Consider the following 15,431-nt stretch of genomic DNA (forward strand, 5'->3'; position numbering starts at 1 on the left):
GGCCAACCAGGGGCCTCCAGGAAGTCCACAAACAAGACGACTGCAGCAGCCTTGTCCTGCCTGTGTTCCACAGCACCTAATATAATAAGCATGCTCCTCTGATCCTAGAGAGAATAGGTATGCATCATGACTAGTATCCATTTTAACTAGCAGCCATGAATACCCATCTCCTCCATGAACATGTCCACTCCCTTCTTAAAGCCTTCCAAGTTGGCAGCCATCACCACATCCTAGGGCAGAGAGTTCCACAATTGAACTATGCGTTGTGTGAAGAAAGACTTCCTTTTTCCAGCTTTGAATCTCTCACCCTCCAGCTTCAGCAGATGACCCCACGTTCTGGTCTTATGAGGGAGAAAAGCTTCCCCCTGTCCACCCTCTCCACACCATGCATAATTCTATAGACCTCTATCATGTCTCCCCTTAACAGGGAACTGGCCAACCAGTTCCCATTGCCAGCCTGCCAGAACAAAGATCCCAATATGTTCCCAGCACACTTCACTACCGAAGAGGGAAACAAACCTAGGAAAGGGAGACTCTATCTGACTTTCACTCATTTAGACAGTGTTTACTTGGCTATTCTGTCTAAATGTCCACAGCTGTCTGCATCAACCATGGTTATATTAGTTTGGGATCTCACATCAGCTACTCTGGGCTAGAAAATTCACAGGGAAGATTAGGAATATATGTGATACTTTGCAAGCCACCTCCAGCAGGTTCTCTGAATAAATAAACCCACAACTCAGACTGCATCCACATGGCAACAATCCCCTGCTGTGTAACCGAGGGTCCATAAGAGGGAAATTCGCGGTGCTTTCCTCGGTACCCCGTCGTGCCTACCGTTCCTCGCTCAACCCTGCCAAAAAGTTTTCTGCTGGCTGTCTTTTTTTATCAGTAGTAGTATGTAGCTATGGGAGGGAAAACAGCATGGTATAGCCCGATCTTGTCAGATCTCGGAAGTAGGGTTGTACACCTCCAGGTACTAGAAGGAGATCTGCCGCTATTACAACTGATCTCCAGCCGACAGAGATCAGTTCCCCTGGAGAAAATGGCCGCTTTGGCCATTGGACTCTATGGCATTGAAGTCCCTCTCCTCCCCAAACCCTGCCCTCCTCAGGCCCGCCCCAAAAACCTCCCACCGGTTGCGAAGAGGGGCCTGGCAACCCTACTCGGAAGCTAAGCAGGGTCAGTACTTGGAAGGGAAACCTCCAAGGAATACTCTGCAAAGGAAAGCGATGGCAAACCACCTCTGCTTGACCACTCGCCCTAGAAATCCATGGCTGGGGTTGCCGTAAGTCAGCTGCGATGTGACAACCCTTTACACACTCACATATAGCTATTGTGTTAGAATGCTGCAGCGATATAGCAACTAGTCTACCAATTTGAAAGAAAGGGCTTGGGGAAAGGCCTGTTGGTGGTGTGAGGATAGGGAAAAGGCAAGTGCAAGGGGATACTGAAGGAAAATGTTCCTAATGTGTGTGTGTGGGGGGTCATAAATCCACACCTTCCCATCCATTCAGTGAGAAAGCCCACGCTGACTATGGCTTTTTTGCAAAGCCCACACTGACCATGACTTTTGTTCCTTTCAAGAAAAGTCATAGTCAAGGTTCGCTTTCCAGAAAAGCCTTAGGGGGAAAACCTGGGAGACAGACAGTAGCATGATAATATCGTGCAGATGCTCTGGTGGAAAAAAAAAACTAGTGCAGGAGAAAAGATGAAGCAAAGCATCCATGTGGAAGCAGCCCCTGTTCAGGGAGCCAGCGTGGTGTAGTGGTTAAGAGCGGTGGTTTGGAGCGGTGGAGTCTAATCTGGAGAGCCGGGTTTGATTCCCCACTCCTCCACATGAGCGGCGGAGGCTAATCTGGTGAACAGGGTTGGTTTCCCCGCTCCTACACACGAAGCCAGCTGGGTGACCTTGGGCTAGTCACATTCTCTCAGCCCACCTCCCAGGGTGTCTGTTGTGGGGAGGGGAAGGGAATTGTAAGGAGGGGAAGTGATTGTAAGCTGGTTTGAGTCTCCCTTAAGTGGTAGAGAAAGTCGGCGTATAAAAACCAACTCTTCTTTCTCTTTTTCTTCCTCTTCTTTTTATTCTGTATTAGTATCTGAATTTAAGTGAAGTCGGCAAGCACACAAGAGCTAGATTTGAGCCCCATGAAGGCTAACCTCTCAGAAGCTAAGCAGGGTCAGATTGGCAATCTCCAAGGAATACCAAGGCCATGACATGGAGGCAGGGAATGGCAAACCACCTCCCAATGTCTCTTGCCCTGGAAACCTTACAGGGTCACCATAAGACAGCACACACAAAAAAGTACCGTAGATCAACAACATATCCAAGGTATCAGCTTTCGAGAGTTAATACTCTCTTTGTCAGAAAAGGGAGCTTCAACTCTTGAACACTTATACCCTGGAAATCTCTTTGGTCTGTAAGGTGCTACGGGACTTGAATCTAGCGCTTCTACTGCAGACCAACGTGGCTACCCACCTGAAATAGGGTTGCCAACCTCCAGGTACTATAACATAAATACCAGCACCCGGGCTCAATATTATCACACTCAACAAAACACTTGGGAAATACTTATACTTTATCTTACTAGAGTGAAACATCTGAAACATACAAAAACCGTACTATACTATATACAACGATATAACATAGACAACACATGAATTGTACAAGGAAAGTCCACACGGTAGAATGTTTCAAAATCAATTCATAACCAGTCCATCGGACTCCATTGAGAATAAACCCTGGGTCAATGGAGTCCGATGGACTGGTTATGTGTTGTCTATGTTATATTGTTGTATATAGTATAGTATGGTTTTTGTATGTTTCACATGTTTCACTCTAGTAAGATAAAGTATTTCCTAAGTGTGGTTTTTTTTTTTTTAGTGTGATAATATTGAGCTTGAGTGCCGGTGTTTATAATATTGTCGAAGGCTTTCATGGTCAGAGTCCATCAACAAAATCAGTCCGTTGAGACTCAATCTACAGGATATATTAGTCAGTTTTGATGTTGTATCCCTCTTTACCAAGGTTCCAGTAAAAGACACAATCTCATTGATTAACCAGATTTTTCCAGAAGATATAACAAGCCTTATTTCACCATTGTTTGACAAGTTATTTCCTATGGGATAAAGAATTTTATGAACAGATTGATGGAGTAGCTATGGGAAGTCCACTCAGTCCAGTAATAGCAAACTTTTACATGGAATATTTTGAAAAGACAGCATTAGAATCGGCACCTTACAAACCTACAGTCTGGTTCAGGTTCGTAGATGATACATTTACTATTTGGAGCCACGGTGAAGAAAAATTAATGGACTTTCTAAACTATCTTAATAATATCCATCCAAACATTCAGTTTACCATGGAAAAGGAAATTGAGGGTAAACTCCCATTTCTTGATACCCTTGTCATCCGTAAAACAAACTTCCAGTTAGGTCACAAGGTCTACTGGAAACCAACTCACACAGATCGCTACTTACACAAAAACGCCAACCACCACCCCCGACAGAAAAGAGGAATAATCAAAACATTAATGGACCGTGCAAGACGGATCTGTGAACCACAGTTTCTCAAGGAAGAAACTAATCATCTAAATCACCCACTGCTAGCAAGCGGCTATTCCAGAAATGAAATCAGAAGGGCCATTAAACCAAACAAAAATCAGAAAACTCAGGAAAAACAGTCTCCCATAGGAAAGGTATTCTTGCCATTTATTAAAGGAGTCACTGATAGGATGGAGAAACTTTTGAAAAAACATAACCTACACACAGTGTTTAAACCCACCAAGAAAATACAACAGATGCTACGATCAGCAAAAGACAAAAGAGACCCCCTCACCTCTGCAGGAATATATCGTATACCGTGCAGTTGTGGACAAGTTTTCATTGGGACCACAAAACGCAGCATACAAACAACGATAAAAGAACATGGAAGATACTGCAGACTTGGCCAACCTGAGAAATCAGCAGTGGTTGAACATGGTCTGACCCAAACAGGACACAGGGTCTTATTCCAAGATACTGAAAGACTGGACAATTCTACCAACTATTTTGTCAGATTGCACAGAGAAGCCATTAAAATTCATAAACATCAGCACAACTTTAACAGAAAAGAAGAGAGTTTAAGAATGAGTAAGGCTTGGCTTCCTGTCCTGAAAACCTCCAGACTAACAAAGACTACAGTCAACAATAGCCATGCAGATTAGCTTTGGATTTCACACATTAACAGATCACTTCAGGATACAATGGTTCCATATTAACATACCACACCCTCATTAGCACATTATCTTGATACTTACAGGACAATGATTAGCACATTACCTTTGATACTTTTTGCAGGACAATGACTCAGCTCAAACCCAACCCCTTTCTGAATATATATTACTCTTCCTACACACTTGACACTGAGAGACCCTGTCCTTCAGTGTTACTCCTCTGAAGATGCCTGCCACAGCTGCTGGCGAAACGTCAGGAAAGAAAATACCAAGACCACGGTCACACAGCCCGGATAACCTACAAGAGCCGGTGTTTATGTTTCAGCAATACTGTACAGCATTGGTGAATTCCTTTAGTTTAACTTCCAGGTACCAGCTGGAGATCTCCCGCTATTACAACTGATCTCCAGCTGATAGAGATCAGTTCCCCTGGAGAAAAGGGCCACTTTGGCAAATTGGACTCTATGGCATTGAAGTCCCTCCCCTGCCCAAACCCCGCCCTCCTCAGGCTCTGCCCCAAAAACCTCCCGCTGGTGGCGAAGAGGGACCTGGCAACCCTAACCTGAAACTGCAATTCAGAGGAAGTTTTATTAAGCCAATCCCAGCAGTGGGCTCTGGGCATGGAGTATTACGGGGGATTCCCTGGCGCCACTCTCTGCCAGCTTGGTTCTATCGGCCATAAAAACATGCAAGGAGATTAACATTGACACCCCCCCTCTCCTGACCCCCACCTCCCCGAGTCATTTATCTCCCAATCCTGTCTGAGACAAATCTTCCTTGTCGGCACCAGCGAGGAGCTGGGAAGCTCTTTATCTTTGGGGATTGTTAGCTGGCCATTTCTCACGCCACAATGGAACCGGACCTGACACCTCCTTATCTTTCTGGCAAGGGGAGAAGGCAGCTGGAATCCGTAGTGAATCCACAGCAGTCCCAGCATGAGGGAGTAACGATGGGCTCATTATTATCCAGGGCAGGAGGACTTGTGCAAAGACCAAATCCTGCAAAGGTCTCTTCCACGGGATAAAAACTATAAAGGGGCATTTAGATTCCATGCTACGAGCCACATGTTTCATTGAGGTATAAGGGCCAAATGATCAGAAGGCGCATGGGACCTCGATTCAAATCACAGCCACAGAATGAACACATGAAGCTGTCTAAAGATTTGCCCTGCATGACCATAGAGGGGTTAGCAGTCAGTCTAGCTAAACAGAAGGCTCCAGAAAGACAAGGTGTTGCCAAATAATAAGTATAAGCGGGCAACCCGCGTGGTGGCGGTATTCTGAAAAACTGAGATGAACAAATGCGGCGAGCACGAAAAGTAGTGCTGTTATAATCAAGCTCTTTAATGCGCTTTTTAATTTTGGAGAAAGTTTCAGTTTTCCCAAGATCTAATAACATATCCTGCGAGAAGGCTCTTGGTGGGCACCAGGAAAGGCGTCAGTGGGTACCATGGCATCCACGGGCATCAAGTTGGGGGCCCCTGCTGTATACTTTCAGTTATGTTAATATGCTTTCTTATACTGGCTATTTGCTGCTTTGAATTATGATGCTGTTTGGCTAATTAACTGTAAGGAATCCCTGAAACCCTTCATACACAAACATTAAGTACTATTTTGCCTTTCCATCAAATTTTTTGGAAGGATGAGGAAGCAGAGCACAGTGTACACAAAACCTCTTGGAATCTACTATAAGAAGGAGGAGGAGGAGGAGGAGGAGGAGGAGGAGGAGGAGGAGGAGGAGGAGGAAGAGGAGGAGGAGGAGGAGGCTTGGTTTTTATATGCCGACTTTCTCTACCACTTAAGGGAGACTCAAACCAGCTAACGATCACCTTCCCTTCCCCTCCCCACAACAGACACCCTGTGAGGTAGATGGGGCTGAGAGAGCTCTATCAGAGCTGTGACTGGCCCAAGGTCACCCAGCTGGCTTCGTGTGTAGGAGTGGGGCATCAAACCCGGTTCTCCAGATCAGAGTCCACTGCTCCAAACCACTGCTCTTACCCACTACACCACACTGTTTCCCTTGACAAGGTGCCTATTCCACAGCAGCTTCTATGTCCACTGAACATAAACACCAAAAGAGTTCTAGTTTTGCCAGAACCTTTCCATAAGAACATAAGAAAGGCCCTACTGGATCAGACCAAGGCCCATCAAGTCCAGCAGTCAGTTCACACAGTGGCCAACCAGGTGCCTCTAGGAAGCCCACAAGCAAGACGACTGCAGCAGCACCATCCTGCCTGTGTTCCACTGTACCCAATATAACAGGCATGCTCCTCTGATGGGTACAGAGGTTACGGCAGCAAAAGAACCCTTGCAAGGGTCAACTTGCATTAATAATATAATGTCTGAAAGAATGCAGCGGCTATTTCCATGACTAGAGCAAGGTCTAAGATGCAGCTTTTCTAATCACAGATGTAGCTTCTGCAAGCTTTTGTGAGTCCTCAGTCAATCGTCCACAGAAACGCAGAAAGACAACCAGGGAAATAATTGAAAATAATTGAAAACACCGCCACGTTTATGACCGGCTCTTCCTATTCTCAAATTCAGAAGAAAATGTGGACCGGTTGCTATCTGCTCCAATACAAACCTCTCATTCTCCCAAACCGCAGATTATCAGAGGCACGCACCCACAAAAAACACTTAATTCCTGGCCTCCGACAGGTATCTCTCAATGATCGCCCACTCTGAAATGCTGCCCTGAAGAAACCTGGCAAGCATCCCGGAAGAAGAATCTTCTCCCTTCATCGAGAATCAATTGCTCTAGGGCATCCACTTATGTGAAAGGGGTCTTTGTTCTCATTTCTTCAGGGATACCTGTGCCTAAAAACAGCCACAGCACATTCTTCCCAGAGCCACAGGATACCTGGCAACGCGACTTCCAATCTGGTTTCGAATTCTCTGCTGGCTATTGTAAACTGATGGTGAGGTTACAGTGGTAAAGCGCTTAGATAAGAGTGTGGCACAATTAAGCAGCCATATTAACAACAGCAGCAATTTGTGAAGTCTCTATGTTTTTCACTTTCAGGGTGGAGAAGAGGAGGAGGAGGAACCCAAGACTTCTTTTATTTGCCCTTCGGGGAACTAAAAAAGAATTAACTCGTGTTTCCACAATGCTTTGACAACGTAAAGAGCGGTTTCGGTGCCAAGCTGCGGCAGCTGTAAATTAAGTTGTTCTGCTCTTAATTTTCTGGCTTCGCTCTGTTTCGTAAGCTTGGAGGATGCCTTCATAGTTGAACCAATGGCGCTGGGAGATGAAGTGATCTTTTCGTACCCAACACGAAGAGCTGTGCTAAGAGTCAGCAGAATCCCCTCAGGTCAACTGAGGCAAGGACGCAGGAAGAGAGCGTCCCAAAGCCCCGAGTGTCACATGAAGAGGAGGAAGAAGAAGTTGGTTTTTATATGCTGACTTCCTCTACCACTTAAGGGAGACTCAAACCGGCTTACAATCACCTTCCTTCCCAACAGACACCCTACGAGGTAGGGTGGGACTGAGAGAGCTCTAAGAGAGCTGTAACCTGCCCAAGGTCACCCAGCTGGCTTTGTGTGTAGGAGTGGGGAAACATATCCACCAGATTAGGCCCCCCTCGCTCATGTGGAGGAGTGGGGAATCAAACCCGGTTCTCCAGATCAGAGTCCACCGCTCCAAACCACCGCTCTTAACCACTATACCACGCTGGTTCTACACCTTATACAGAATCAGACCCTTGGTCCATCAAAGTCAGTATTGTCTTCTCAGACTGGCAGCAGCTCTCCAGGGTCTCAGGCTGAGGTCTTTCACAACACCTTCTTGCCTAGTCCCTTTAACTGGAGATGCCAGGGACTGAACCTGGGGCCTTCTAAGGCATGCCAAGCAGATGCTCTACCACTGAGCCACAGCCCATCCCCAAAACCTTGTCTCCTTCGAGCTGGAATCGAACCAGTGACCTAGGATTACCAGAAACAAACACTCCTACAGGCCTCCGCTCTGCTAGCTGAGCTATCGAATCAATGGTTCTTGCCCGCAATGTCAATTCTCACGAATCAAATTTAGGATGGAGGGATGCAGGGGGATAAAGAATATGCCTTTATCCTGGAATGATGTAAGTCAGTAGTAGCTATAGCAGCCTCTTGCTCAATGAAGTTCTATACTCCTTCCTTTAATTTTCATAGATTTTAAAGGCTGGCCTTTTTTTACTAAGTAAAGCATTACAAAAACTGTAAAGGCAGCATTCTATCATTGTGCCAGAAATAAAACCTGCTTCCAGGAATTGAATAATTGGGGGAGGGGGGCTAGACCAGGCTGGCCCAAGGCGAGGGAAGAGAGAGAAGGAAATTGCTGGTTCAGCAACTGCAACAGAAGTAGTTCTCTATATTGACACAACACACTTCCTCGATAGATCGCACCAGCCACTTTTAACTAAATAGGCATCTCTGTTCGACGATAAGGCATCCACCCACGGAAACATGCTTCATTGATTGAACATTTGCCTTTTAACTGAATACGTGATTAAGCATAAACGAATGTGCATATCAGTAATAAAACCCTGGCTCAACTCATCTGCTTCCGTGGTGGTTCAGTAGAAGATCTCCCCCATTGTCCTGGCCTGTCCTTTGTACACTGAGCCCCGGAACAGGTTTTTGGCAAATATTCTTTCTGTATTACAATTATCTTCTGATGCTGACTGAGTAATTTATTTGTTATCAGATCGAGATCCTTATATTTCTCAAAAAATGGCACTGTACGGCCCGGCGGCCAAGAAAATCAGGGCGAAGCCAATCAAAAAAGGTGGAATAACTGGAAAGAGCATAATGGGCGTTCTTCAATTTTTTAACTTTTGTATTCCTTTTAAAGATATTCTGTACGTTAATTTGGTGTTGTTTTAGATCTGTTGTTAACATTGCTTTAGATTCTAATGGCCTATGGCCTTATACAATAAATTTGACTTTGACTACTATGAATTATTAAAAGGAAAGACCACATATAACACTGCGATTCAGTTCTTTTTCCAAGGAGCTCAGGGCAGCCTACATGGTTCAGAAGGATGATTATATCCTCATAAACCTTTGGTGTAAGGTAGGCTGAGAGAGACAGCGACCGGTCCAGGGTCACCCAGTGAGCTTAATTAAGTGTGGATTTGAACCTGGGTCTCCCTTAGGTGGATTAATCTACCAATTAAAGGTTACTACCATAATTATTCAAAACAACCATGATCGGATCCACTCCATTAAGTACAGAACACGTTTCTTCCCAATGAGAACCAAAGTTACTTAACAATATTGTTCTCCTCTCCTCCATTTTATCCTTTCAACAGCTCCAGAAGTAGATTAGGCTGACTAATGGCCCAACTAGGTCATCCACATAAGGGTATACGCTCACCCTCTGAGACTAAAGGGCACTTTCACACATGCCAAATAATGCACTTTCAATCCACTTTCAGTACACTTCAACGATCGTTTGCAAGTGGATTTCGCCAGTCCACACAGTAAAATCCAGCTTCAAAGTGCACTGAAAGTGGATTGAAAGTGCATTATTCGGCATGTGTGAAAGTGCCCTAACTGTCCACTGCTTGAGCCAAAGACAGCGTCTGACCATCACGCTGGCCCACGAGAAGAAATTCCTAGAGAGACACAAGCAGCACTACTGCTAGGGCTTGCGACGCCATAAGGCAGTGCCCCAAGGAGGGAGTACAGAAAGGCTAGCAGGCACAGAGGGAAAAAAACAGCTAAGTCTCAAGCCTGCCTGACATCCGGACAGCCCACCAACCCCATTTCCAGAATAATTCAGCAGGAGCAGCTTGGAATCAACCCTGCCCAGTGACTTCATGAGGTGAGCTTGTGCAGAAAGCTTGCAGAAGAGTCGACCACAATGAAGATCAGTAGCCTACAACCCTGGCAAAGGCAAGAGAGTCCAAGTAGGGACTGCTGGAGCTCACCGACTTGAGGGAGGGAAAAGAGGGGTCATGGAAAGAAAGGGGCGGTGGAAACTGGCACTTTGGGAGACTTGAATGAGCGGGAAATGTCCAATCTAAGGAGTGGGGGTCTCCCTGAGAGGTGAGGTGGCATCCAATTCCTTGGTCCAGGTCAAAAAATACCCACCCCAACTCCAAGGATCTCACTAGGTCTGGAAACGAAGGCCTGCTCTAACCTGCCTTACCTAATCCATCAAGGGAAGATAGCTCTTGGCCCCCTAGGCCTGAAGAAATTTCCCAGGCCATAAGACTAGAGCAGAGGTTCCCAAACTGTGCTCCATGGAGCACCGGCTGCTCCACGAAACATCTCCATGAAGAGATTGGAAAGAAATATACTACTGTCATTCGGTTTAGTATATAGGTGCTAGGTGAAAATTAGTGCTCTGTGACAAATTGCTCTCCTGAAAAGTCCTCCATGACTCAAAAAGCTTGGGAAACTCTGGCCTAGAGTATGAAGGGAAAGCTATAACATCTGGTCAGTAGGCAGATCTGACATCTGGGAGGATCTTCCTCGCTGGACGGGGGGGGGGGTCAGTCTGGTTCCACTTCCTGATGCAGAAGAGTTACCCCTTTCCTGCCTGTTGTCCTGGAATTAAACGAGGAGGACAGGTCTACCATATCATCTTCTGAAAAGACATATGCATAGCCTTACATAGCAAGTAAAGACTCCGCCTTCAAGAGAAGTTGAAGTACTAAAGAGGAACCAGCTCTTCTGAGTTCCCTGGCTACAAATGTGGCATTCAGAGAAACCCTGAATTTCAGTGCTCAGCAATCACCTTGACTCTTCAGTCTTTTATGCACGGCAGTTTCCTTCGCCGTCACCCCTCTGACGAGTTTGGGTCTTTGTTTCGATTATGCATGCTGTTTCCGATGGATAGAGGTCGTCTCGCTCTCCCCCTGCGTTTCCCCCCGTTTTGCCTGCATTTTCAAATTCGAGGTAAAACAGGTCCCTGAAAACCCGGGCAAAATGCGGGGAAACGCAGGGGGAGAGTGAGGCAACCTCTGATGGAGAGAAACGGCATGCATGATCAAAACAAAGTCGTCAGAGGGGTGACTGCGAGGGAAACAGCCACACATAAAAGGCCTTCATTTTGCTGCTTATATTATACATTTCTTCAGTGTCACGCAACGACACACTCCATCTACAGCCTCCTGATCTTGAGGCTACCCTATTCACTATAATAGCAACCTTCAGGAGTAAGTGGGCTGGGGCTGGAATTAATTCCTTTTTAGAAGCAGCTGATATCCGTATAAAAACATTTCTGTCATCTTCTGGGAAATATCAAGATTCATGCTAAAAGACAAGATGACAGGCGAGAAGAAAAGTCAACCGACAGGGCACTAAAAGCAATACGAATGCTGATAGCCCCATCTATGCTTTGTGTAAAGCTGATCTGTGTAGGTGTGAGATTGATGACTAAATCATGAATACACTTATTTTTAACAGCCACCTTTGCATTTAAACATTAGTTTATTGGCAACAGATTGTGCATTACTTTATGCGAAGCATTCTGATTGTTCACAAGTCATTTCTGTCACTTGCTTGATTAATGAAAACATTACGCAAATGTGATCTTTGTTCTTCTACCGAGGAGCCCTGTTTTATTTAAACCAGGAAATAAAACGCTTTAGGGAAAAGTCCACTTTCCGCTTCTTCGCAGTGTGCATTATTACTGCTCTGGTGACTCTCAGAATTCCCTCCTCCGATTCCGGAGATGTGGAGAGGTGCAGTTTGTAAGGAGCAGCTTCGGGAAGAGCTCAAGACTATTCCTGCATGGGCAACGCTGTTTTTGTGTTATGACAATGACGGTTTATTTTTAAAGGTCTTTAAAACGAGCTCATTCGTGTGAACCACATATTTATGTCTCATCTCAATTGCTAGTCTTGCGCACGCTGGCTTGCTGCCAGTACCTTCACTTTGCATTCCCGTTTATTTCCTCTATGGGAAAAACATATCCAGGCTGAAAGCTGTACCCGAGGCTCAGAAGTGGGTGCCAAGATGCTTTGGCTTCGATGGCTATGTACTCTCCATCGAGGGAAGATAGCTCTTAGCCACCTAGGCCTGAAGAAATTTCCCAGGCCATAAGCCAAGAGCATGAGGGAAAAGCTACCACCTCTGGTCAGTAGGCAGATCTGACATCAGGGAGGATCTTCCTCGCTGATAGGGGATGGGTCAGTTTGGCTCCACTTCCTAATGAGGAGGAGGAGGAGGAAGAAGAAGAAGAAGAGTTGGTTTTTATATGCCGACTTTCTCTACCACTTAAGGGAGACCCAAACCAGCTTACAATCACCTTCCCTTCCCCTCCCCACAACAGACACCCTGTGAGGGAGGTGGGGCTGAAAGAGCTCTAGCAGAGCTGTGACTTGCCCAAGCTGGCTTCGTGTGGAGGAGTGGGGAAACAAATCCAGTTCATCAGATTAGCCTCCGCCGCTCATGTGGAGGAGTGGGGGAATCAAGCCGGGTTCTCCAGATCAGAGCCCACCACTCCAAACCACCGCTCTTAACCACTACACCACGTTGGCTCCCGGGGGTGGAGGAGAGGGAAGCATCCAGGGGGGGAGGGAGGGAAGAAGGGGGTGTGCTGCCACAAGTTGTGCTGGCCAAGCTCGGCAGGGTGTGCGGCGGGTTTGATGGCGCCTGGGTGACCTGGGGGCGCTAGACATGGGCCCCTTCAACTGTGTTGTTGGATAGGGTAGGGGGAGCTGGAGTTGAGTTTGTGGAACCAAGGGGGCAGTGCCCCGAAAAGTTTGGGAACCACTGGTGTATTCTGACATAAACTAATAATCTAGAAGGGGTAAAGGGACATATCCCCTTACACACACTCCCAGCACAAAAAGAAAAGAGTCAACTCAAACACACACACATACAGAAGTGCATGTTTAAATACTCTCCCAGTTCAAAACCTGCATTGAGAAAGCTAGCATGCCACTTTTAAGCTAGAAGCTTTATCTGCTATTTTTTCCCACATATAGAGTGTTGTTTTGGAGCTGTTGTTTATTACATGCTCCTAGAAGTTCCTTTTCAGAGGCTAAGCCACCAGAGGGGATACAGAATAAGAGAAGAAGGAGCCAGCTCTGGAGGTGACTTAGCCTTCGTTGACATAATTGAGTTGAGAAAGACCCAACTAAACATGCTGGGAAGTTCCTCAAAGTCAAAGTTTTCCATGGAGCATGGATTAATTGACTGAATTTATACCCCACAATTCTCCCCAGTGGGACCCGAAGTGGCAGACATCATTCTCCTCTCCTCCATTTTACCTCAACAATAACCCTGTAAGGTAGGTCAGGCTGACAGCGTGCGAATAGTCCAAGGTCACCCAGTAAGCTTCCACAACCGAGTGGGGATTTGAGCCCGGGTCTCCCAATCCTAGTCTGACATTCTAACCACTCCACCACACTGGCTCTCTGAATATGAGTGGCATTTCCCAGAACTGGACAGTGCTTTCTTTTTTAATTTCTAGTTCATTTTTTAATTAGACAATGTATGATAAATATCAAAAGCAAGATAGGCTTTAGCTTATTGTGCTCTGCTCCATACATCACTAGATCGATTTCCACACATTGAGACAATTCAGATTTTCCATTTTTAGCAAAAGATTCAATTTAAGAAGAAGAATTGGTTTTTTATATGCCGACTTTCTCTACCACTTAAGGAAGAATCAAACTGGCTTACAATCACCTTCCCTTCCCTTCCCCACAACAGACACTCTGTGAGGTAGGTGGGGCTGAGAGAGCTGTGACTAGCGCAAGGTCATCCAGCTGGCTTCATGTGGAGGAGTGGGGAAACAAACCTGGTTCTCCAGATCAGAGTCCACCGCTCCAAACCACCGCTCTTAACCATTACACCAAACTGGCTAATCGTATTAAATAAATCTTTAAAATGCTCCACCCACTCCCTCTTACTTGGAACACAAGATAATGCTTTCATTATCTCCAAGGTACCCTCTTTTAACATCCCAAAGCTGTGAGAAGGATGTCAAGTCATGGAATGTAAAAAAAAGTATATCAGTTTATAGAACTAACAGAAGATGATGTACCAAAATAATAACCAGGGGAGGAAAATATATACATACATATATCGGGTGATTCATCTGAGCCATCCGGACAATCCTTCTCTCCATCACATCTCCAGCCCTTGGATATGCATGTGATTTGATCTTTGCATGCAAACTGTTTCGGGCTACATGTCTTCGGTGCTAGATTGGAAAAGGGGAGAGAGAAAAAACAACAACCCAAGATTAATTTCTTCCACAAGATATGCCATTAAATATAATTTTTAAGCCGGCTACTTAGAAAGCAAACTGTCTCTGTCTATGGCACCAGGCTCATTCATATTCACTACACTTTAAGAAAGTGTAGGATTAAAACCCAATGTATTAATTATAGCAATGCAGTCAATAACCAGAGCGCAAAACAGATTTTAAAGACCATTTAACTCAAATAATTTATCCCTTAGAAGCCCATGGCAATTTTTTTAATTTATATGCAAACAAGCAAGCTAAAAAAAACCCCAAAATAAGAACAAAGTGGGATTGCTTTAAACCGTGAAGATGTAACATGCCTGCCTTGGGCAAGGAACCATGCATTTCAGCAGATTAATTGGTAAGCTGGGAACAGACCAATGACAGCATCATGTCCAACCCCCTTACACTGGTGGCCACGGTTGTTTCCTCTTAGGAATTGAATCAAGCCAATTTTTAAACTCCTGTTTTAGCGTCAGATTGCAGAAGAAGAACAAGGAGGAGGAGGAGGAGGAGAAGAGTTGGTTTTTACATGCCGATATTCTCTACCTATTAAGAATCAAACCAGTTTACAATCTCCTTCCCCTTCCTCTCCCCACAACAAACACCCTCTGAGGTAGGTGGGGCTGAGAGAGTGTGACTGGCCCAAGGTCACCCAGCTGGCTTCATGTGGAGGAGTGGGGAAACCAAGCAGGTTCACCAGGTTAGCGTCTGCCGCTCATGTGGAGGAGAGGGGAATCAAACCCAGTTCTCCAGATTAGAGTCCACCGCTCGAAACCACTGCTCTTAACCACTACGCCACGCTGGCTCTTATGCGGTTACATAAACGCTCAGTAATCCAAGTCTGCAGATTTTGGAACACCACTGGTTATTGTTATTATTAGTCCTTCCTTCCTTGTTAAGTAATTGTTTTATTCGTGTTCTTTATAATGCATTATTACTGTTATTGTTGTTAATGTTATCTATAAATGCTGCTAATAAATAGCGTTAAAGGTTTTTTTAAAAAAAAATAAAACTGTTTAAGTCTTCTAG

General features: G+C 45.4%; 1 protein-coding gene across 1 annotated transcript in view; it reads right to left on the minus strand.

Annotated features, from left to right (window-relative positions):
• The window catches only part of LRP1 (LDL receptor related protein 1), a 400,693-nt gene that overhangs the window by 276,857 nt on the left and 108,405 nt on the right, over window positions 1–15,431 (minus strand). The window contains exon 3 of the mRNA XM_056867046.1: window positions 14,232–14,354. Coding sequence (XP_056723024.1) covers window positions 14,232–14,354 — 123 coding nt within the window. The remainder of the gene's footprint in view (window positions 1–14,231; window positions 14,355–15,431) is intronic.

Source organism: Euleptes europaea, chromosome 1 (genome assembly GCF_029931775.1).
Source record: "Euleptes europaea isolate rEulEur1 chromosome 1, rEulEur1.hap1, whole genome shotgun sequence".
Classification (NCBI taxonomy): domain Eukaryota; kingdom Metazoa; phylum Chordata; class Lepidosauria; order Squamata; family Sphaerodactylidae; genus Euleptes; species Euleptes europaea.